The 23,517-nt window shown below is 37.6% G+C and overlaps 5 protein-coding genes and 1 non-coding gene across 8 annotated transcripts; 3 read left to right on the plus strand and 3 right to left on the minus strand.

The window, feature by feature from the left end:
• Positions 1-2,828: 2,828 nt before the first annotated feature.
• Positions 2,829-5,062, plus strand: LOC145909317 (hatching enzyme 1.2-like). Its single transcript, XM_082996710.1, has 7 exons — positions 2,829-2,850; positions 3,155-3,292; positions 3,589-3,752; positions 4,006-4,141; positions 4,351-4,483; positions 4,594-4,818; positions 4,909-5,062. The coding sequence occupies exons 1-7, from the start codon at positions 2,829-2,831 to the stop codon at positions 5,060-5,062; spliced, it is 972 nt and encodes a 323-aa protein (XP_082852836.1).
• Positions 5,063-7,346: 2,284 nt separating this feature from the next.
• Positions 7,347-11,929, minus strand: LOC145907954 (acetylcholine receptor subunit alpha-1-A-like). Of its 3 annotated transcripts, none has more exons than XM_082995101.1 (11): positions 11,748-11,929; positions 10,735-10,914; positions 10,399-10,553; positions 10,106-10,214; positions 9,873-9,976; positions 9,689-9,798; positions 9,183-9,377; positions 8,846-9,006; positions 8,352-8,469; positions 7,863-7,984; positions 7,347-7,645 (listed from the first exon to the last, which is right to left on the minus strand). In XM_082995101.1, the coding sequence occupies exons 2-11, from the start codon at positions 10,912-10,914 to the stop codon at positions 7,469-7,471; spliced, it is 1,431 nt and encodes a 476-aa protein (XP_082851227.1). In that variant the 5' UTR covers positions 11,748-11,929; the 3' UTR covers positions 7,347-7,468. The 3 variants fall into 3 exon arrangements, with proteins under 3 accessions (XP_082851227.1, XP_082851226.1, XP_082851224.1); XM_082995100.1 differs by having other exon boundaries at positions 10,735-10,919; positions 11,748-11,928; XM_082995098.1 differs by lacking the exon at positions 11,748-11,929 and having other exon boundaries at positions 10,735-11,149.
• Positions 11,119-11,208, plus strand: Trnai-uau (transfer RNA isoleucine (anticodon UAU)). Its single transcript is given in 2 exon segments — positions 11,119-11,156; positions 11,173-11,208. It is a non-coding gene; the product is annotated as a tRNA-Ile (tRNA).
• A 220-nt stretch (positions 11,930-12,149) lies between the features above and the next one.
• Positions 12,150-14,109, minus strand: LOC145907955 (uncharacterized). The gene is made up of 6 exons (XM_082995102.1): positions 13,950-14,109; positions 13,664-13,790; positions 13,077-13,225; positions 12,764-12,852; positions 12,624-12,685; positions 12,150-12,484 (listed from the first exon to the last, which is right to left on the minus strand). The coding sequence occupies exons 1-6, from the start codon at positions 13,984-13,986 to the stop codon at positions 12,430-12,432; spliced, it is 519 nt and encodes a 172-aa protein (XP_082851228.1). The 5' UTR covers positions 13,987-14,109; the 3' UTR covers positions 12,150-12,429.
• Positions 14,110-15,260: 1,151 nt separating this feature from the next.
• Positions 15,261-22,641, minus strand: LOC145909767 (glutamate decarboxylase 1-like). The gene is made up of 15 exons (XM_082997118.1): positions 22,560-22,641; positions 22,399-22,494; positions 21,811-21,963; positions 21,554-21,643; positions 21,406-21,496; positions 17,796-17,902; positions 17,623-17,738; positions 17,314-17,393; positions 17,085-17,256; positions 16,655-16,798; positions 16,278-16,427; positions 16,074-16,123; positions 15,802-15,856; positions 15,575-15,664; positions 15,261-15,440 (listed from the first exon to the last, which is right to left on the minus strand). Exons 1-15 carry the CDS (start codon positions 22,639-22,641, stop codon positions 15,261-15,263), a joined length of 1,656 nt encoding a protein of 551 aa, XP_082853244.1.
• On the plus strand, positions 18,379-20,740 carry LOC145909766 (intraflagellar transport protein 80 homolog). Its single transcript, XM_082997117.1, has one exon. It carries the CDS (start codon positions 18,398-18,400, stop codon positions 20,678-20,680), a length of 2,283 nt encoding a protein of 760 aa, XP_082853243.1. The 5' UTR covers positions 18,379-18,397; the 3' UTR covers positions 20,681-20,740.
• Positions 22,642-23,517: the final 876 nt, after the last annotated feature.

The following is a 23,517-nucleotide window of genomic DNA, read 5'->3' on the forward strand; positions in this document are numbered from 1 at the left end:
CGCACGATTTGAACAAAACAGTTCCTGCCAACGTATAAGCACGAAATAAATTTAACGTTAGAAATGGAATAGCTTCGGTGCCACGTTCATCGAGGTTATATTTGACCGATTATGAAACTGACAACCGACGTTATCCAATAAGCTAGCTGCATGTTCGAGTTTTATTTTACTAAAACACTTTCTCATTTGCGAATATTTTGCCCATTGTCTTCGTGTGCTAACATTTAAGAAAACAAGCCTAGGTCCATATTTATAGCATAGATAAAAACGCTTTTTTTTTTCTCGGAAACTCGAGCTTGATTTAATACACGCAGCGACCGGCGTAAAGATCAAGTCTAACCTCCCTAAGGCTTCTTATACCATTCCCCCCACGCTTATGGTACCGCTCACCGGCAACCGGCAATCACTCTGGGCCCGCGGGCATCTGTGGCTACGTCACATTCACTTCCGTGCCGACACAGAATATTGGGAACAAGGGATTTGCCGGAAAAAGAAACAGAAAGTTTTGGATAACATTGACCAGTGTATTACGTTTTTCTGGACGAAGTTTTTATTGCTCTTCGTTTATTTAAGGCATCCTTATGAATGAAAAGGCCACATTTTTGACAAATACATTTGGCGAAATTCGGCGAATACGAAACTGTGTTTTCGGCCTATTTTGCAGGAAAAATAATTGTGCATTAAAAGTCCTTGTCGTCCGTAATATTTCGTGGTGCAGAAGACAAAAACTTTAATAAACAATCTCGTCAAACGCGTAATGCAGCAGAACCATGCCCGACAAATTGAAAGCAAGCAGCCATTGTGCAGCATTATGATGGAATAACGAGCGATTGTTTGTAGTGGAACGCGTGATATTGTATTGCCCCGAGGTTAGACGGCGCGTAGAGGAAGGTGGTGACTCGTATGACGAGATACGAGCAAATATTTTAAATTAGAACAAATCGCGGCCACCAAACAACTTGGACACGCTGTTTTTTTCAGAACAAATGCACACTGCACTTTACTGGATGAAGAACAAACGTTGAGACAGGGGGCAAGGCATTTTTTTTCAGCGGGGTCGGTATGAAAACGTAATGTGACTACGTGGTGGCGATTTTGGCGCTAGAAGTTAGCCATGCGCCAGAAAAAAAGCACGTTACAGTGAAGAACGAGAACCCATTTTATAAAGACCTTTTTCGACAAACTTGGGGCAATTCAAGTTCAAGCATCATTTGCGCCGAACAGCATTTATTACGTCATGAATACTTTTAGCAAAAACAAGAAGTACATTCTGCGAGACTAAACTAATTAAAATTCGGAAAAAGGCAGCTAGGGAGCCCACGCAACCCTAGTTTTATGAACTTTAGAGTGATGCGAACGTCGCACATAAAAGTGTGAGTTCGTTATATTGAAAATAAAACAAATGCCCCAGGGGACTTAGTATTTTATTTACGTTCTGAGATAAGAAAAGTGTTGCTCACTTCCTACTTTCGATTTCAACTGCCAGCTGGCAAATTCGTGTACATGACAATCAGGCCGCCACCCATAAAACATGTTGACGCTACACCCGTGTCATAACTCGATTTGTCATGTTGAGGACAATGTAAAACATGCATTCTTAACCCAATTGAACTGTGGTCTGTAAATTAGATGTGGGTTGGCCACGTACATATGTTTGTTTCAGTCTTTTCGGCACCATTTTTTGATAAGGCAGTGGGAAGCTATTTCATTTTAACCCCCTTTCGTATTGTTCTTTACTGACAATACTGGGGATGCTTTGTTTTGAAAGCGAAATACATTTTCTTGATATCAAGCCGACTGATTTTTACCTGGGAATAAGTGTTTCCGTGATTGTGATTATTTTAGGCATCGGTTAATCTTTATGATCACATTGTCCCATGCGGTTCCGCCATTCTAGTTGGTATTGTTGCCTGTGGACGCCCTCAAAATAAACATTTGGGTGTCAAAAATAGATTAAGGCAACTGACATAAATCGGTCGCCGTGCTTTATCAGATATATGGAAATCCCAGAACTGGCGCATAGAGGCAAATTGTTTTCTGGAAAAATAGACCACAAATTGGGCATTACTGAAACTTATAAATCTTAAATTGAGATATGTCTGTGCCAAAGTACAAACAGAGCCTTGAGTCAACATAACTTGTCGATTGTCCTAAAAACATCCTCACAACCTTTGGGAATAATCTCCAGTGTTGGGATATAGCATTCACGATGCCAAAAATAATTTTTATGCATCACAACTGAACGCGAAAAGGATGTTAATCATTTAGCTATGCGTAATGCGCCAAACAAGCACAGGCTAGTGGTGATTTTGATAAACTTCCGCCAGAAAGACAGAATACATAATTTGTAGGCCAACATCACATATAAATTTTAGTCACCTTTCGTGTAGCTTACATCTTTTAGTATGCATTGGATCTTGTTCTTTCTAACGTGCGTGTCAATGTCTCAAGCATTGCAAGGTAAGTACGTCGCAAATTTGCAAGCAAGGAAACTCAAACAAACGTTTCATAAAGGTCTGGGGATATTCAAATCAATTTGTTTGTTTAGCGCAAACCACTATATACGAAAATGTAACATAGGCCCACATGCAATAGTTAAACTGCATAGACACTGGCAAAACCTTTTTTGTCATGAGAGGTTGCTATCATAAAGCCAGACATAAGGGTGACCAATGATCTTGGTTCAAGGCAATACAGAGAATAGGAAGGAGGTTGTTCATTTGTTGCTCGACAAAAACGAACCTTGTTCTACCGACATTTGCACGGACTGCGCGGACGCAAAGTTGTTGAACGATGGATGCTACTCTTGTGTCTGCGCAGAACGCACTATGGATGACATGCTCTTGACAGGTGCATTACATACAAGAATTACATATAAAAAGCGATGAAACGCAGAGAAATGTTTTAATGTGTGTACGAATGAGGAGTTTTTTTCAATAAATAAAAGGTCGTAGCATGTGTTTTTGGCGCCGATTTTCAGATGGTAATTAATTTTTGCCCACATTCGTTGCTTTTCAAAGAGGGCTTCTATGGCAACAACAGTAAAAAACCAAGTGCCCATATGAAGCATCACATACCATTGCAAATGCCATTAAACCTAAATGTATATAAACCTTATCCAGCAGCAAAATTATGTTTTTTTATCTTCTTTAAGAGTCACAGTGGACAAGGATTCAAAGCTGGATTAATGGGGATGTTATCACAGAAAGAGGTGCATCAGTTTTTGCAAATAGGTGGCCAAAATCACAAGATGGCAAAGTAAACATCCATCTAACAGTGTCATCATTCATTGGTAAATAAGTCAGAGGCTACTATTCAATTTATGTCCACAGAAACCAAATGTCATTGTTTTTGAATGAATAAAAATATTTTAATTGAAAAAATATGTTTAAAAACATACATAACAAATGTGATAATAGCTCTCTTTAATTTTCTCGAAGATTTTCATTCTTGGATGTATAGGAAAACAAAATAATTATGTTGCAAATTAAATTCCAAAAACTCTATTTATTTGCAAGGACTGTATATTCTTAAAACAACTACAACTTATACTTATAAAGAGTCAAAATTAAAAAATATATTCTTTAGTTGATCGACCTTTGCATATAAAAGCCATTGTGAGAGCAATCAACATTATTAATGCACGGACATGCATAAGACTTGGAGCGCCATCTCGCAGCACAAACCGTGTACACTTTATATTAGGAAATGGATGTTACTCATTCATGGGAATGAGAGGAGGTTTACAAACGGTTTGTAAAATTTAGGGTGTGCATTTTAAACCTTTTGTAATTATAATTTGTTACTTGAAATAGAGACCAATATCAGATTTAAAATTTGGTTTAGTTGTTGTCATATATATAAATTGCAGTTGCATAAAACAGCCCTTGGGTATTTTTAATAATTTTGTGAAAATAATTATGAACACAAAAATATAAAGTAGCAAAAGTGATGGACAACACACTTAATGCATGCACAAAATTACAGCCTCGCATATCTTTTTAGCTGTCTATAGGCATAGGCTGTAATGCGGTGGGAATTGTTGAGCATGAGTTATATCATGCCCTTGGGTTTTTCCATGAACAATCACGACCAGATCGAAATAAATATATTAAAGTTATAAAAAGCAACATAGAAAATGGTAAGTAAGTTAAGATTAAACATCACATATAGAACCACCAAAGTACTGTCCCTAATCAAGTGGTTTTTAAGCTATGGCAGGTTTTAAATTAAATATTTGTCTTAACTCACTCCATTAAAATATTTTTTGTCCGAAAAGGCAAATCAAGTTTGTTTTGCACATTAGAAAAATAAATGTGAGAAACATTTGACATCTCCTTTATTACTCAGGTTTTGAAGGTAATTTTTACAAACAGCCTTATAAAGCAGTAGACTCCTTTGGTTCACCATATGACAAGTTATCAGTGATGCAGTATGGTGGTTATTATTTCTCAAAAAATGGAAAACCTACCATTATTGACAGGTAAATAAACTAAAATAAAAAAAGGAATATTTTTTTTCTGAAATGTTTCTAAATCTAAGTTGCACAGAAAATCATTCATAGCCTAAAAATTTTTAATGTGATTAATTAAGGGAAATAAAACAAGCGATCACAATACAAAGGGTCTCAATTTCAAAGGAAGACATTTTTCAGCTAAATAAAATGTATTCATGCAATGGTACTGTTGGTGTGCCATTAACAATTGATTGTTATCATGAAGAAGATTATGGTCATGGTTATAGTGGCACAATGAACATCTCAGAAAGTGGGTTACCTTGCCAAAGATGGGATGCAACTTTACCTAATCCAAATCAATTGTAAGTTGCTTCATGTGTCTGTCATGAAAAGACTTGTTCTGTATGAGCAAACACTTCTTCGGAAGATATTTTAACAGCATTTTTTGATAGCTCACCTTCCATAATAACAGGAGCAAGGCTGGCAGAAAACTACTGTCGCAATCCTGATGCATTCGACAAGCCATGGTGCTATGTGGATTCATATGTGAAAGTCTGGGAGTACTGTGATATACCTGAATGCAATGATGGTATAGTTATATGGTAACAGTCAGTAATTTTCGAAAGTGACATTCAATATTAAGCTTACTTCAATATACTGCCTGAAATGCTACCAATTCTGCAGTAATAATTTCAGATTTATTCATGGTGTCCGGACCGCCACAACCACAAAGTACACGGTTATTCTGGGGTACATGGAGTACTTGGAGTGTTTGCAACACAACCTGTGGCATTGGAACCCGGTCAGTTTGTGACATTTTTCTATAGTCGCCATTTTGATTTGTTTCCTGGGCAGTATGGCACTACTTTTTTGTTGCACCTGTGACATGTGAATATTTAATCCAGATACATTTTTAAACAGTTATCGTGTGCGAGCATGTGCTGCATCAAACAGAACATTGTGTTCTGGAGAATGGCAATACGATGAAAATTGCACGGTTGCATGCGGTAAAGAGTATACAAGCAATACAATAAGCATAATTAATTATGAAAAGAATGCTTTTTGTGATAAAAATTACCAGCAAATACAATCAATGTTAAAATTACCAGCAAATACAATCAATGTTAAGATGCTACATGGGGACAATGGAAGCAATGGTCAAGTTGTTCAACCCAGTGTGGGACTGGATTTAAATATAGAGTTCGCAAATGCCTTATAGAAGATGCATGTTTAGGAAGTGTTATTCAGGAGAGGACATGCAAAAAAAAATGTCCTCAAGAAAATTGTAAGTTGACATTTTAGAATGTGTTTGTATTCAGGAAAATTCCAATGACTTGGAAATTTGTTTAATGTAAAAAAAATTACACAAACTGTATCCCACATGTATTGCCTGGTTTTGTGTCACAAGCTCATTCTAAGAGTTTTATATATAGGACTGATAAAAAAAGACCTTCTAGTCATAAATAATGTTTGTGAACCTCTACAGAATATAGCCCAAATAACTACCTTAAAACTCATTAGCAAACATTTTGATTGTATCCAAAAGATTGGAAAATCACAAAAGCTAAGTGGAGACCGTTTACATCATGGTCATCTTGTTCAGTTCATTGCGGTGGTGGGAAGCAATATAGAACACGAAGGTGTAAAACGCATATGCTTTTTAAAGGAAATTGTTTTGGAAATGTGGTGGAAGAGAGGGAATGTAATCTTCTGGAGTGTAGTAAGGGCAGCATTACTCTAAATTTGTTAAACTATTTGCCAAAACTAAAGGCAAACTCAGGCTTCTAGTCTGCAAATTATGTCAAACTACATTTACCAACTAAAACGAATTTTAAAGTTTAAATGTCAACATTTTCGTAAAAAAATATGTCTTTTAAACACATCCACATACCTGAAAATTTCTGCAAGGTGCATAGATTTATTTGGAATTACAATGTGCAAAGAACAGTCTTGGTTGTTCACAGACCCAACTTTCCCAAATATTTCCTTGACATCATTAACTGATGAAACTAATTGTGTCAACCTCAGTTTCCCTGGCGCCTACAGAGGAAAGGCTTCAACAACCGTTGAAGGTTTGGAATGCCAATACTGGGATGCACAAACTCCACATAGACATAATTTAAGGTAATACACATTTTCAAAGTTAAATGTTTAGTCATACTAAAAACATACAAAAATAAGTAGCCTACGTAAAACTTTTTCTAGCACACCACAAAATATTAAAAAGTTCGGCCTGGTGGAAAATTACTGTCGAGTTTTGAGTGATGACGATCTCTTCCCAGGTTGTATACCAAAATCTTACAGAAGCACCTGGAGTTTGTGCGACATTCCAACGTGCAACAATGGTAACAAATTGACTCCATATTAGTTCTCTTTGGATTTTACGCAGTTTGGTGTTTTTGTTTTTATTTAACGACAAAATCTCTTAATAGCTAGAGCGGCAAAAATTTCTACAAATTTACAAAGTTTAATTTTGAAAAAATACGCGCCAAATATGCCATACCACAGAAATCTTACAATCTTTTTGTAATTTTTTTCAAGAAATATGCATTGATTAGGTAAATTTCCACCCGGCAATTATTTGTTTCCAAGGTCCCACTGTGATTCCAGAAATAGGCTGTTTTGTTGCAAGTAAACCATATATTGGAGGACAAAATACAACAAAAAACGGATATACGTGTCAACGCTGGGACAAACACCATCCCCATGAACATCGCTTGTACGTACCAGTGTATTGCGATTGCAAAGAAACGTTTTTACTTGGGTTTGTATTTCAGTAAACCTTACATACTGGAGTACAAAGAATTAGGAGTCGGCCAACACAACTATTGCAGAAACATCTTTTTAGATAACAATGGGCCCTGGTGTTACACCACTGACCCACACAAGCGTGACGATTATTGTGATGTACCTCGTTGTTGAAATATATGACAGTTTCGCTGAATTCATAAATAAACATTTATTTAGACAAGAAAGTTGTTCTAGTTCGTGTTTGGTTTGTAAAAGTGGGTTTTATCCACAATTGAGAAGGCATTTATCCTCGTTTTCATTGAAGAGCTTTTCTTCCCCTCCTATCTCCATTAATCTCCTTCCGAAGATCACGAGGGTGCCGACAACGCAGGCGAGAATGAAAATGAAGAAGAGGAAATGATCAAGAAGCATAGCAACGTACTTCCATTCGTCTTCTCTCTGCAATTTAAATAACAAAAAGCTTTCATGCAAATTTTGTTTTTTATTTTGTGTTGACATAAATGTCCATTCTAAAACGTTTGTAACAAAAAGTTGTAACAAATACATGTAACTGCATATAACCCGGCTATTACTAAATTGGGCCTAGCATAGCTTCCAAGTTTATTATATTAAAAAATTTTGTTGTAATACAAAGCTTAGCTCCGTCCTGATTAACCTTTTGACTTTCGTCCTGGTCCCGGAAGTAATCAGCAACAAAATTCACACCATCTACTGCAGTTCTTACGTCACTTCCCATCACTCGCTGGTGCCCTTCCGCTGGGTTCCGGCCCGAAAGATCTGGTATTAAAAAGTAGTTTAATGTCGAGGCCTATTACTTTTTTTATCGACTGTATTCGAAGATATGATGTTCGTTCACAAAAGTACAAGAGGTGTTTTTTTTGTAAGAAACACAAAAAACAAACAAGAAAAGAAAGTTTTTGTAGAAATACGAGAGGAGTCCTGCTAACTGTGGGCTTGCGATAAACTTAACTTTGATTTAAAATATTGGGTTATAGAATCGCTGTTCTTCTACCCCATATAACCGTTAGTAAGATAATGATGGATTTTGAATAGCGCTTAGTCCGCTAGGAGTCATAATGACAATATTTGGTTAATTTTTTTTATGTTTTTTTTCACATAGTACGAGGGTAAATTCTTTTATTACCAGTAATGTTGTTACACAGCTGCGGAGGTTTTGCTTCTTTCAGCTTTTTTTCTGTGTAAGGATCTAGCTTTTTCATTGTGGAACTCAAAGCGAATTTCGGAAGCCAAACCATGAAGATCTAAATAACGTTTGCTGAATAAATGATAACCCAGTCACAGGCAGATACACAACCTTATGTGCAGTCACAGACAGATACACAACCTTATGGGTCTCAAGAAGATCACTTGTATTGGTCACAAAAGTCTACTTACTTTTTTTCAAAAGACCAAGAAAATGACACGAATTTAAAATCAATAAACAAGAAATCAGCTCGAAAGAGACTGGGTATGTTTCTTTACTTGATGAGAAAAAACGAACAAGAAGTGATTATTGAGAGCTGCAGACAGGGTGTAAATTTTTTTAACCCTGTGAAGTCTCATCAGTCAACAGCTGTAATGCAGCTCTCAATGAATAACTTTGTCCTTTTTGTACAGAACAAGAAGTGTTTATTTTACCTTTTTCACTCTTTCGGACATCGTGTGTGTTGTGGGTCCTCTATAGTGAATGTTGATCACAACCACAGTAATCATAATGGAGAGGCACACTAAGATCATGGTGAACACAATGTACTGACACAATAACGGCACACCTTTTGCAGTGGATGGAATCGCCTCAACTTGGAAAGAAACACCATGTAGTTTTGTAGGAGGTGAAATTATGCTGATCAGAAAGATTAATTTATGAGCGCAAATAGTGTTTGTAATTCTGGTAATATTCTAGTTATACCGTAAGGGGCAATTTGGACAATATTTCGAAAGTTTTTTTTCCTATAAAGGCGGGGCTTGTACTCACCAATGACGAGCAAGAACACGATGAGTGACAGGAGCAGGGAAATACTGAGGGTCATTTTTTCACCGGCATCGGAAGGAAGGTAAAATACAGTACAAGTCAAAATGGAGAAGAGGAACGTTGGGAATAAGATGTTTATGAGAAGGTACAGAGGACGTCGTTGCAGAACGTAATAATACGTCATATCCACGTAAGGCCCTATACAAAAATACATTGACTCTGGTTAGGTGGGCTTAGGCATATACTAAACAAAAAACTTAAACTTATTTAATTTAACGTTTTGTAGCAATACATAATGGAAATGTAGAAGATGACTAAAACTCAACAAAATCATGGCATTATCAAAGGCGGTTTACATCACACGACCACAATTCCAAACGAATGACGCTGCAGCATCGTATTCAGAACGTTTGCCGTTTTTTGGTTTTACAATTTAAAAAAAATTAAAATGTTTTGCCTACACAAGTGGGCGTTTGTATAGTGGTTGTCTATGAAACAATCTGGTATACCTCTGCAACAGTCGTATTTAATGTAGTGTTTGTAACAACCTACGGACAGGATCTTCCATTCGCCACTTTCTTCGTACAAACTTAAATCCGGATGCTCACATTTGTGGTCCCTGCGATTTTTTATGCAGAAATTCATTATTTGCGGAAAATATTCTATATCTTGATATACAAGGTAGACACTAACTTTACAAATCCGTCCGAGTTTACCATGTCAAGTAAATCCATACCCTGCGACCAGGGTCCAATTTTCATGGTACAGTTTTGAGTATCGAACGGAAATTCGGCAACCTGAAATTATAAAGCAATCTATATCAATGAGAAGTTATGTGTCACCGGAATCTCTTGATAGCTTAAAGGTGTTCTCAATTTTATTGTGTAAAAATTTATTATAAACCAAAACTATATCGGGCTGCTCACCTGAATTTCACAGAAACTCTTGAAAATTGCGGGAGGTTTCCATTCGACATAACCAGTGTAATTCACCTTTGCTTTGGTAAACTGGGATATCGCGAAATCACCATCAGCACTAAGAGAACACATTAGACATAAAGGACCACGCGGCGCCATTATTTGCCAGAAAACAGCTGTTCAACTAGCAAATTGTTAAATTTAAAAACGTCGCAGTAACGCATATAATCATATACCTGATTTTGGCGATTTTACTGTATTTGTACTAATATGTCCAAACAACGTTGTCAAAAAAATCTTACTTATTGTACAATACTAATTCCGGTAGCCACAGTTCAGTAGTAGGCAAGTGAACGTATTGTAATCCTTCGTAATCCTCTGGGCGCCACTCAAGTCTGGGGTCGTGCCAAACGTGAAGAACCCACAGTTTCGTCTCAATCTTTTGATTTACTTCACTCTAATAAAACACGACCGACGTCAAAAGTTTGCCAAGTCGCACAGGTGCGGCCCAGGGGCGGATTCAGAAATTTTCGGTTACTATTCAACACTCATTGTGACAGAATAATGGTGGTATACTGCAATACACGCGCCAGACAAAGCAGGACAATCTTTTTGGACAAAACAAATACTTCTATTACCACATCAAGAAGTTGGTTCAACGAAAGTTTGAATATAACTGGGACACTTCTATTGTAACTTCCGCTTGGTCGCACTTTCTTGTCATACGAATCCATGAGGTCGAACGTTAGCTGATCACGCCCCCTTGCCGAAGATGACGTCACCATACAGATGGATAAGAAGGCAAGTATAGCGAGCATCTTTACTATATACATAAAAAAAAGGAGCCTCAACTTATATCTTTACGTTTTTGCAGTTTATGAAAACAAAGAGAGCTTTTCTAGCAAGATAATCTGCTCGCGGTCTATTGTCACGCGGACCAATTAGGCACGAGTGAACAAACCAATGACGTAAAGTCTTCTGGGCTGCTGCATGTAGTCGCGTTTTTGCTCTCGAGACGGGCAGCTCCAGTGGCGCAATCGGTTAGCGCGCCGTACTTATATGACAGTAACGGAGTAATGCGGAGGTTGTGAGTTCGAGCCTCACCTGGAGCACCTTTTTGCGATTGTTTACAACAGTAAAATGCGTTGTTACCGGATTTATTCCTTCACATAAGTCCATTAAAGATAATAGTTGACAACCTAACGAATGTTTAGTATTGTTAGATGATTCTGATGCATGATACTTTTGATGTAATTGTTTCCGTTTATAAGCTCAAATTAATTGCCACAAACTGTTTTATGTCAAACCAAATTATACGTCAGTGCCACGGTTTGTTATTTTTGTTTAAGTACTGCGTTCAAAAAGCAGTCATTTCAACTATCTCTGATATTAACAAAATTTAACAAACGATCTGTCATGCCTTCGCTATGCTATTCCTTGAGACAAACATAAACAAAACTTGACTGAACAAAAAACTTAACGGACAAAGCCATTTTCCCACACAATCTCACACACGCAGTGTATAGAACAGCCTTATCTTGTGAATGCCCAGGGAAGACCAACTAATGGAATCCTATCGAGAGACAGCTGTCACCACACAAATTTATCACACTTCTTGGTCGTTAGTAACAACTTTCAAATGAATTAGCACCTTAAGTTTCTTTTGAAGTTCCTAGCGTAAAAATTGGCATATTATTAATTCCCAGTCGAGTGGTTACATAAGGTTTGTAAATCTTCTTAAACTGCAGAATCGGTTGATGAGCATGACAACCCTGCTTATATTGGTCCAGATCCTTCTGAACCCCTCCTGAACAATTTTTTAATGTCACCTCTGGCTATTAATTTCAATACATGAGTTATCTAGCTGTTTACTAGAAATGTGTTTTAGCCCTAGTGAGATCTGCAGAGCAAGATTTATTCCAAAGCATGTGCAGACTTACAGACTGCAACATGTACTTTGTTTTTTGCTATCGTCTGAACGCAGCCAAATACACTTGATAAAGGTAATTGCATGACTTGCTTGTGACAGCTGCATAACATTCATTTCTCTGGAGACTGGTTTCTCCCCAGACACAAGGGAGCTTGGATCAGTAGACGGGTCATACTCATTTACTCATACATAGGACAAAAAAGTGAAAAAAAAATGATTTTACCTAGTTGTAAGAGCTAAAAAAGCAAAAAACATGTCACAATCACTACCAGTAGATACAACAACCGCATTCATTTTCTGTTTCAGGAGAATCAGTATTTAGGTACAGGCAGGTTTCATGGAGCTGATACACCAACAACATCATAGTCAAATGCCCCAATGGCATTGTCGTACACTGGATTCATCAAGGCATAAAGTCCAAAGGTCTATTGAATCCACCTTTTCTGTTCATGTATTGTCTACAAAGATTTGAAAATAGTTTTATTACACGAATAAGTTTGTTGATTTTGCAATATGGCTGGTAGCCACAGCAATAAACTGTTTAAACATTTGTATAATACAGGCTATTAATTTGTGATTCAAATTAGCACATTCTACCTGTATTTCCGTTCCACTTTTCTGTTAATTGCATATGTATCATTTTTTTCGACCTTCTTTCCCTAAATAGTTGGGAAAAAAATTGAAATTAATTTGTTTGAAATGTAACCACATAAGTTCAATCACAGCAAGATACATACCTTTGTTGAATCAAAATTTCCAAAGCCCATTAGTTGTTGCATTATCTTGTCTTCATCAGTCATATCTTCTGGGTTTATTGGCATCACAGCTAACAAAAGAGTATTTATTGATTTTTAATACAAAATTCTTCCTGTAAATGATGGTACTATTAATCTCACAGATTGTAACTTCATGCAAAAACAGTTTATTTCACTTACAGGTGAGGTTAGACACAAAAGACAGCTTATTACTTAATAAAAAATATATTATAAATATGTATATAATTATAAAGTGGCCTCATCATAGAACCATATTTGAAATGTAACCACATACTGGGTTGTGCCTGAGGTTTCTTCTTTTTTTTCTTGGGCTTTACAACTCCAAGACTGCCACCAAGTGTCAGAGATGCCTGGGCATCATAAGGTGATTTAAAAGAACTTTGTTCATCTCTTCGATGTCGCTCATCATGACTTCGTGATGAACTATAGTAAAAGTGGCAATAACAAAATATCAGCAATCTTGTGGACACATACAACAATGACAAATTAGGCAATGCAACTTCATGCAAAAAAACTATGGTTACATTTGTATAGTGTGCAAAAAAACTATCACCACAATTGAACGGTCACCATTAGAGGTTATCTAACCAAGGTTATCGAGTCAGTCACTAAACAAACATTTTATTTTGCCATACACAAACTGATTGAATACTTTGGCTGAAACAAAAAAGTCTCGCAAATAACATCAGCAATTTTTTCCAAAGTTGTTCAGCATTTGAACACTTTGGCTGTAGCAAAGAAAAATGTCCGGCAAATGACATCGGCAATTTTTCCCATATTGGGAGGTTTTTTCTGCGTTATTCACTTGACTGCATGGATTAAATTTTCTTCATACAATGTTAAGATCTTAGGTATTCTTACTGTCCACTTCTTGCAGGTGAGCGCTGCCTTCGTGAGCCTGGAGAACGATGACGATGTCGCGGAGATCTTGATCTGCGGGACCTAGGAGAACGACTTCGTCTGCGACGGTCTCTGTCTCGATCTCGGTCTACAACAACACAAAATCCAAATTTAAGGCAATATCACACACACGTGTCTTTTGGTATAGGTACAAAGACATCTAACTTGTCAATAGCAATGTAAGTTAAACAATACAAAGCCACATAGGTTACGTTACGAACAATATAACTACCAAAGAGCAACTAACCCCGGTACCGAGGACTTCTTGATCGTGACCGTCCCATTTATGCCTCTCTTGCTCTCAATGTTATTGTTGGTTTACTTAACTACCAACAATTTAAAGAAACACAAACGCACCACTTGCGTTTTGTTTTGCGCTGTCTACACGTTGAACACTTTGACAGGGCGCATAGAAGCTTGTTTCTTGCACGAGCAGTATCCACTCAAACGTGTTCAAAATACACTATACATCTATTTATTGGAAATTGTTCTGTCAAATTCCCAGTTCTAACTTAAAAAGAAAGGAACTTATATTTTGCCACAACAAAAAAGGCTTTAGGGCCATCACACAACTTTCGCTAGTGTACTTTTTCCATACCACAGCGATTCTACAAGTGATGTGTTGCGCCGGATCCGGGTACCCGGACCCGGCCGGATATTGACCAATTTTCAATACCCGGACCCGGCCGGATAATACTCTAATTTTACCGGATAGTTGGGAAGGCATTTTTGTCCTAAAAGCGGACAAACATTTCGCAAATTACTCGTTTTTGGGACCCAGTCTGTTATACTCGCCGACGTAAGATTTTTCTGTTATTTGTTATTAAGGTTTTTCGTGACGTTTTTTACCATATTAATAAATGCCCACGTTTATTTGTTCCACTCATGACAGGCTAACCTTAACATAGCATTCTGTTTGGCAATCAAACATTTTTGCCATACCGATAAAATACACTAATCGGTGTTAACAAACTGCCGGATCCAAATTATCCGGCCGGATTTGATTGATAACTATCCGGATCCGACCGGGCCGGATAATTTGGAATTGGGAACATCACTAGATTCTACAAAGTAAAAGTTGCGTCATTAGTCTTGTTTTTACACTACGATCAGCTAAACTAACTATAAAAACAGCTGCTGGAGATTCACAAATACGTGGTACGAATTATATTGCGTTCGACAACAATAAAAATGGAACTTTTACAATGAATTCAATTGCCAAACACAGCCATAAAATTTCATGTCAACTGTTACGTGTACTACAATAAACAACCACGATTGTAAGTTTTTACAGCACCAATCTTGATATAACTATTGCTGCATTAGGTTTAGTCTGGTTTTGGTTTCAGAAATAGCAGATACCAAAGGGTGAATATCGAAGAAACCTATGTGTCTTTTGCTTAAAAAACGTACAAATACAAAATAGATAAGCAGACAAAATGCTTTTAAAAAGAACAAAATATGGAAATTATATTGATGCTCGTATTGCACAGAATGGTAATAACTTTCAAATCACAGACAATAACAGTGTATGGGTTAATAGTGATAAACAACACAATTAAAACACCAAATCACATCCTAAGCGCTGGATTTCGGCCACGAGAAAATCCACATCTTCCCTTGCAACCGCTGGATTGCTGATAATATTCCGAAAGAAGTTTACTTTGTTATCAAGTGGTTGATACCCTATCATGAGGGTGCCGTTTTCCATCATTCTCGCTTTGATCGCTGGCGCCACCTTGCAGAAAAGTATAAAATTTGTAAATTGTATTCAAAGTAGGTCATACTGTCACGTTTTTTGATATGCCGCTGATAAAGGTAGTGAATATGACAAATTTCCAGGTAAATGTGCAAACAGCAGTATCTAAGTACCTTGTTAAGTTTGTGAAGTCGCTCGTGTTTGTCGGAAATTTTTTGTATGCTGGGCGGTACGTACCAAAAACAGACGTTTGTGTATTGTGGCTACAAAAAAACAACTGTTATATTATCATTAAAAATAGTATGAGCACGAATGTTCCTTTGGAAGCAGTCACGTTTAAACTTAATTTTTAGATCAAAACTTATGCTTGGAAAATATTTTACAAACATTTTTTACCCACCTCATCGAATACTAACTCGAAACCCTTAGTTTTTTTGATTTTCTGGACCAAATAACTGGGAAGACAAAAAAATTAACAACATGTTATAATTTCACCAACATCTTGTTTTCCCGCGTTCGTTAACGTAATTTCAAACAGTTTTGGCTTAGGATTCTTTACCATTCCCATTCTGATGAATTATATTCTGTATTATTGATATGATTGAAATAACCTTGGGATAACTAATTTTTAAAGCTAAATAATTGCCGTTGAACAAGTCTTGGTTTAATTACCTTGATAGTTCCATACACTTATTGACGTGTTGTTCAAATCCTTTGTCGCCCTAAAAGCACAACATTTCCAAATAAAGATCTGAAATAAATCATTTAATAACCGTATGAATAGCCTCGACTTTACAATGCGGAATAAAGAACGTTTTGGAAAAAAATTTTGGAGAAAATAAATATTACATTTTGGAAAAAAAAATATATATAAACCTTTGCCCTCCAGGCCAACCAGAGCTTAAATACATCCACGTGGCGCCCACATTGAATAGTTTTATCTCCTGTGTCGTAACTCATGTCGTAATGCTTGTCGCTCTGGAATAGATAGTTCGCCTTCATGCTGTTACAGGCTTCAAGCGCACCCTGCAAGCAAATCGCATGTAGTTTTTTTTTAATACCTATTTCTTCAGAGAGCTGTAGACAAGACCACTGTACCCATCTAATAGGTGTCACCAGTGTAAGTTTGGTGCGACTTTTAACAAGTTTATTTGGACTCGTGACAGAAGTCCATTCAGGCCTTTGAATATTTGTTTTGTCCGTACATTGAACAGAATAGTATATATGTACAATATTGTATCATAATCACTCACCTGCTCTCGAACAAGAAGGGCCGAGCACTGCAAGACAATGCCCATCATTTTGTGCGGATTCCAAGTAACTGAATCTGCCTGCTCAATACCTTCCACAAGGTGGCGGTGTTTCTTCGACAAGAGAACTCCGCCGCCCCAAGCCGCCTGAAAGGTCATATTAGACATGTAAACGATGCCAATACACGAAGCAAACATATAGAACCTCAAATGAAACAGCTAAAATATTGTGCTACTTTTGCTACTAGACATAATACGTACGTTTATTTATTTATTTCAGAAGAGCAGTTCTGTTTCAATTGAAACAGTTATTTTTGTGTAAAAAATTTTTTTCAATGATAACACTAAAAAAAAAATAAACATCATCAACATAATATTACAAAACCCGCCTAACTATTCATGTCTTATTTAATGCAGAAACGTAACAACCCACGTCTACGTGCAACCAAATGCCATATTTCTGGCAAACTTCAGCGATGTCGGCAATAGGGTCAAACGCCCCAAGAACCGTTGTTCCAGCGGTGGCAGTGACGTAGAAAGGTACTTTCCCATTAATCTTCGCTTGTAAGATCTTTAACTCCAGATCCATTGGCACCATGCGGCCTCTTAAAATTATTGATTCCGTTAATTAAACTAAACTTTGGGTTAACGACCATACACACCTTTCGTCGGTTTTGACGTCAATGCAATTGTTTGTACCTATCCCCAAAATGGCGGCTGGTCTTCTATTGGAGTAATGCGCCTATATGGAGGTGCATCAAGTTTAGCCTTATGTAAACTGAAAGCACATTTCGGAAATCGATATTAAGCATTTTTACAAAAAATAACTTCAAATTCTTGGAGAGAGCCACTTAATTATTTGAAACAAAATGTTTCAGATAAATTTAATTATCTAGCTGCCTTTAATCTGAAACATTTTGTGTCAAACAATTCAATTATGACCACAAAGATCACGTCTCCTTTGGACTTACGTGACGCGATTGGAAATGTACCAGCTCTGGGGCATTTTGCATTCCAGTTTCTTTGACATTTGGCAACACCTTCTGTCGGGCCAACATTGCCGCGTAAAGATTGTTTATGGTACCGCCTGAATGTAAATTACACATTGCAATATTGTACAATTTGTGCTATTTGATTGACCCACCTGGTGAAAATATTCCATCTCCATTATTCCACCCAATAACCTCGCGCATTTTACGCAGAACAATATCTTCCATTAAAACGAACACCGGCGCAATTTCAAACGTAAACCTATAATAGAAAATAAAAAATTCTTTGAATCGTATGTAAAAAAACTACGTATAGCTATAAATAATAAAAGAATCCGCGCAACAACTTTATTTTCAAACAGCTACAATGAAAGATGCGCTATCATAAGCATTTGTAAAATCGGATGACTCGTCGGACTGGCCAGCTTTTCATAATTGTTCGCTGCTTTTTTAGTTTTTAAGTATTTAAAGATGTTTAACGTTCGGACAGAATGAATTAAAACTTACATAGGGGGAAGTGTTTGAAATCCTATAACATTTTCGTAACTAATGATCGTTCGCTGCAGAGATAATTTGTTAAATTTTATTGAAAGTTAGTGGTTAAAAAGTATCGTGTTTTTTGTCGTTGTATTGTTATTTTTTCAACCGGCTATACTTCTGCGTACTGACACATTATCTGGTATTGTCATAGCAAAAATTCCCAAGATAACAATACATATATTTTCTTGTTTAGTGCATTATAAGTAAAAACAACAAAATGCGAATTAAGTATACGATACCGAAAGTTACTGCACACAGTGACACTGTTACATGTGTCGCATGGGCATCTTCTGACCACGTTATTTCAGCAAGTGATGACCACACAGTAGTAAAGTGGAATTTGCTCAGTGGAGAAAATACAATTCATTGTAAATTGCCACCAGAGCTCTTTCCGACAAATATAGCACGTTTGTCCGTTTCAAGCCCCGGATCGAAAAACGTGCCTGCGTCTGATTTATTTGCCATCACAAGCACTGATGGCAAATTCTATTTCTTGTCCCATGCTGGAAGAATAGAAAAGGGTGTTCAGGCACACAAAGGGGCTGTTTTGTCGGGTAAATGGAACCAAGATGGAACAGCTTTGCTTACTTGTGGGGAAGATGGACAACTGAAGATGTGGTCAAGGTCTGGAATGTTGCGTTCAACAATCGCCCAGCTTCCACAGTGTGTATATGCAATTGCATGGGGCCCAGACTCGGACCAAATTCTGTACACTCAAGGAAAGCTATTGGTTATTAAGCCACTTCAGCCATCAGCAAAGGATGTATCTTGGAAAGCACATGATGGTGTTGTTCTTAATGCAGATTGGAATCAAGTTAATGGCCTGATTGTATCTGGTGGCGAAGATTGCAAATACAAAATATGGGATCACTTTGGAAGGCCCCTATACTCCAGCTCCCCATTCGACTATCCTGTAACCTCAGCAAGTTGGGCACCAGGTGGCGATCTTTTTGCAGTTGGTTCGTTCAACTCTCTTTGTCTGTGTGATAAAGCAGGCTGGTCGCATGCATTGGAAAAACCTTCCTGTGGCAGTGTTTTTGGAATTTCATGGAGTAATGATGGAATGCAACTTGCGGCTGCATGTGCAGATGGTAGTGTCATACTGGCACATTGTGTTGAAAAGCATTTGGAATGGGCAGATTATGAGGTCACCCTGGTTAGCCGCAAAACCATTGAGGTTAAAAATGTGGTCAATGATGCTCATGACACACTGGAGATGAAAGACAGAGTAATAAAAATCAGCTTGGATTTTCATTTTTTGGTTGTCATAACATCGTCCCAGTGTCACATCTATAGCACCAACAACTTCAACACCCCGGCTATTTTTGACCTGCGGGAAGGAGCAGTTGCATTTGTTCAACAGGCTGAAAAGCATTTTCTGCTCGCTGACAAGGGAGGAATTCATGTGTATAGCTATGAAGGTAAACATGTATGTAGTCCGAAATTGCCTAATACAGTGCATGTTGGTTCCCTGACTACACGTACAGCAGTGCTGAGCAATGATGTTCTTGCTGTAAGAGACGGCAAAGATGAGAAGATGGTGTTTTTGATTGATGCTCACACAGGTAAATCCTTTGGGGGTGGCCATCCAGTGTCCCACAAAATCGAAATTGTTCAGATTGCTTTAAGTATGTGTGGCCCTATTACTGAAAGACATCTTGCTCTTATCGACAAAAACCATGACCTCTATCTTATGCCTGTAAAGGCAGTGGGGTCTACCTTTAAGCTCAACAAACTGTCAACGATGGTGCACTCAATGAAATGGAACACAGCAGTAAATATGTTATGCGCACTGCAGGATTCTCGTTTGCTGGTATGGTATTATCCCTCTGCACTGTTCGCAGACAAAGATATACTCAGCCATACTGTGTATGAGAAAGACAGCAGTGACCTTGGTAAATACCCAGAGCTTTGTGGGTACAAGGACAACACTGTCACACTTCGAAGGGGTGACGGTTCATTGGTTTCTGTGGCCATTTCTCCTTATCCGAGCATTCTAAACCAATTAGTCAGTAATAACAGATGGGCCGAGGCTCTTACCTTATGTAGATTCACAAAAGATAAGTCACTGTGGGCATGTTTGGCTGCTATGTCACTGAAAGAAAAAGACTTAAATGTTGCAGAGATTGCCTATGCTGCTGTTGGAGAAGCAAATAAAGTGGAACATCTCAACCAAATCAAAAGCATAACCTCTAAGCCTGTTCAGTCAGCGGAAATGGCACTTTTTTGTGGCAATGCATTTGAGGCAGAAGCATTGCTCTTACAGAATGGGCTGACCTACAGAGCCATACAGCTGAACATGGATTTGTTCAATTGGGAACGGGCTCTCGATTTGGCCGTAAAGCATAAAACACACATTGATACAGTGCTGGGTTTCAGACAGATGCATTTACGAAAGTCCCACAAATCAGAAACAAGCAATAAGTTTAAGCAATACTCACAAGGTGTGGACATCAATTGGAAAAACATTATGTCCAAGATTGAGTTGGAGATGCAATAATCTCTGACTGTTATTATTATGATTTCTTGTTCATATCAATAGTTATTTCAAACATTTGTGTTGCACTGTACCATACCATGGTAGTTGTTTATCAATAAATTGTATTTTTTATTTTTTCTGTTGTGCGTTTTCGTGTTTTGTAAGTTTTTTGCTTAGTCATATGTCAAGGAATTATGTTTTTTTTTCATTTTGGGAAGAAAAGTGCAGACAAAAATAGTGAAATTACAAAGCCCAGCGAAAATAATATTACTGGTTGACCAAAATCGTATGCCGTGGGCCGTGGCATTAAATGGCGCGTACGGCATGAAAAAAGGCGCAATAATAAAACAAGCGCAACGTCAAATAACTGCAAATTAAAGAAAGGGTCTTTAGGGCTTTGAACGAATAAAATGACGCGCATAGATTCTCCATTAGACAAATTAGTAGCTGTCTCGCTCAAATTAGTCTTTTATGTAGCGGATTAGCCATTTGAGGAAAGCCACCCATTTACGTCTGTCTGCGTAATAAGGCATCGATTTTTAATGAAAGACTGTAAACGATTGCCTCTGTGACGCCAAATGAGCAAAACAATGGCGCTGCCTTACTGCCTACATAACCATGTGAAATTCTGTTCCAAATCCATTTCAACTTCTATTAGTTTTCAAAGCGAAGTTTTTTTTGTTAAACTGGGGTTTCGCTCATGTTTCTTGTTGTTATAAAATACCATAGATGAAAAAAATTCTTACATATTTGTGTTTGCAGTAGCCGTAATCCATTCTGCAGCTAGAGACACAATATCAAGACCACTGCTTAGTTGATTAAAGAAGCGAGGATGTCCTGCATGTGCCAAAACTTTGTCAGTCCTTTAACGGACAAAGGAATGACAACGCTTACCAGTTTTCACGCCGTATTTCAGCGTATCTCTGCAATCCACCAGTATTTGTTCCAAAGATTCTTGTTCGTCGGTCAACTCAAGTGAAAAACCTAATTATAAAAGTCACGATTGTTGACGTTAGGAGGTCAGTTTAAAACGCCACTTTGAAATCAGTTTCACAGAAAAACTATCGCCATTTGTTTATAGTTCCAGTGGTATAAATCGGAAAACACAGTCTTAATATTTTTGGTACAGTTGGCTTTTGTCATCCACTAACCTTCGATTCCTTGCAGGAATTGATGAGGGTGGTGAAAATCCAGCACTTTCGAATCCCGATCGAAGGTCCTGTGAACGTAGCTCGTTATCATTTCAAACACTTCCTTCAAGAAGGCTTCGGTAGGCTCTTGGTCTTTGGAATAAGGCTGTAAGTCTGGAAAGTAGACCGAAGGAATGGCATAGTGTTTAACCCATATATGTATTATATGGGCGCCGTTTTAAATGCGACATATGTTTTTTTTATGTTTACGCAAGCCACTAACATCTGTGGGCTATTCAACTATGATACAAAATACTAAGAGTAAAAATAACGTTGTGTAGATTTTTATGGAAAACGTATGAAAAAACAATGAGAGCTGTATCCTGTAAGTTTGAGTCCCCGTGCCACACGAAATTTTACGTTTTGGTTTCTGTTTATTCTCTGACAACTTTGGCGTTCAGACAAAGGAAATGCCAGAGGAACACAGCCTACAAATATATCAATGCATTTGTTGAATTAAAACGTAAACACACTGATGGTTTAACGCACTGGTGGTGAAAAACGCAGTCTAATAATTCGTGCGAATTTTGTGATGTGCAGTAAACTCACTCTTGAAAGTTTTCGTTCCAAGATCCATTTCTTCACATCGGTATTCCCCTATTGCAAGTTTCTTCGCTACTGATTGTCCCGCGGTCTCATTATAAGCTGCAAATATAAGAGTTTTCCAAAAAAAGTATACGGTATGGGAGCCTATCTTCGAAGTTACGAACCGTTAAAATAACCGAGGCTTGCACTTCGAGAACGACAATTTTCCGCAACCTTATTTGAGTCCAAGTTCCTCAAATTTTCCATGACTGTCTATTGCTGCTTGTAAATTCTGCTACACCTGCAAACATGACCAACAATCCATGTGTTACAAATTTTATCATAAATCACGTTAATTATTCAATCTAAGTTCCGAAAATCTGCCGTGAACACACCCACGGCATTTAACATAAACATACAGCAACCGTTGGACTGTTGCACCGTATCTGGGATAATAACAAAACTACATTCTTCTACCTCAGATATTTTATTGCGATCAATACATTTTGCGTTATTTTAAATTGCGCCTGTAGCATCAATCTTGCACATGAGCGAGCATTATTGGTGGGATTATGAACTGGATTACATCACTCAATGCAACGAACAGTGGGAATTTACCACATCGCATTGGTGCTATCTCAATCGAAAGGCAATTTGCTTTCTGCTCAAATAGCGAACTTGTTTGTCACATTTTCCCTAGAATTCCCAAGAAACCGCATTTTCTGTGGGTTTGCAAAATGCATTTTCTAACAACAAAAAACTTTCATTGCTGAATTATCTTTATTGGTATACCTTTTCGATACGTTAACAAATTGCATGATACTAATGAACTGCATAAGTGGTTGCGATTATGTAGGGTAATCCTTCGCACATTTTTTAGCGCTTAGATTCGTACAATTTGTTTGCTGTTAATCTGTTTCCCCATAATATCTTGCTGCTAGCAGCTACGTATTTCGCACGCTATGTCAAAGATTCAGCGTATCAAAGCACCTATAAAGTTTCCTTACGTTTTAAAACATGTCCCTCTAGCGTACTAATCCCTGGACTTTTGATTCGTGCAGATACAAAGACTTTTACCCAGCGGGATCCCGGGGGGCCGAATTTCGACGTTGTAGCAAGCAATCAGTCTCGTCTAATAGACAT

This window comes from Ascidia mentula, chromosome 7 (genome assembly GCF_947561715.1).
Source record: "Ascidia mentula chromosome 7, kaAscMent1.1, whole genome shotgun sequence".
Classification (NCBI taxonomy): domain Eukaryota; kingdom Metazoa; phylum Chordata; class Ascidiacea; order Phlebobranchia; family Ascidiidae; genus Ascidia; species Ascidia mentula.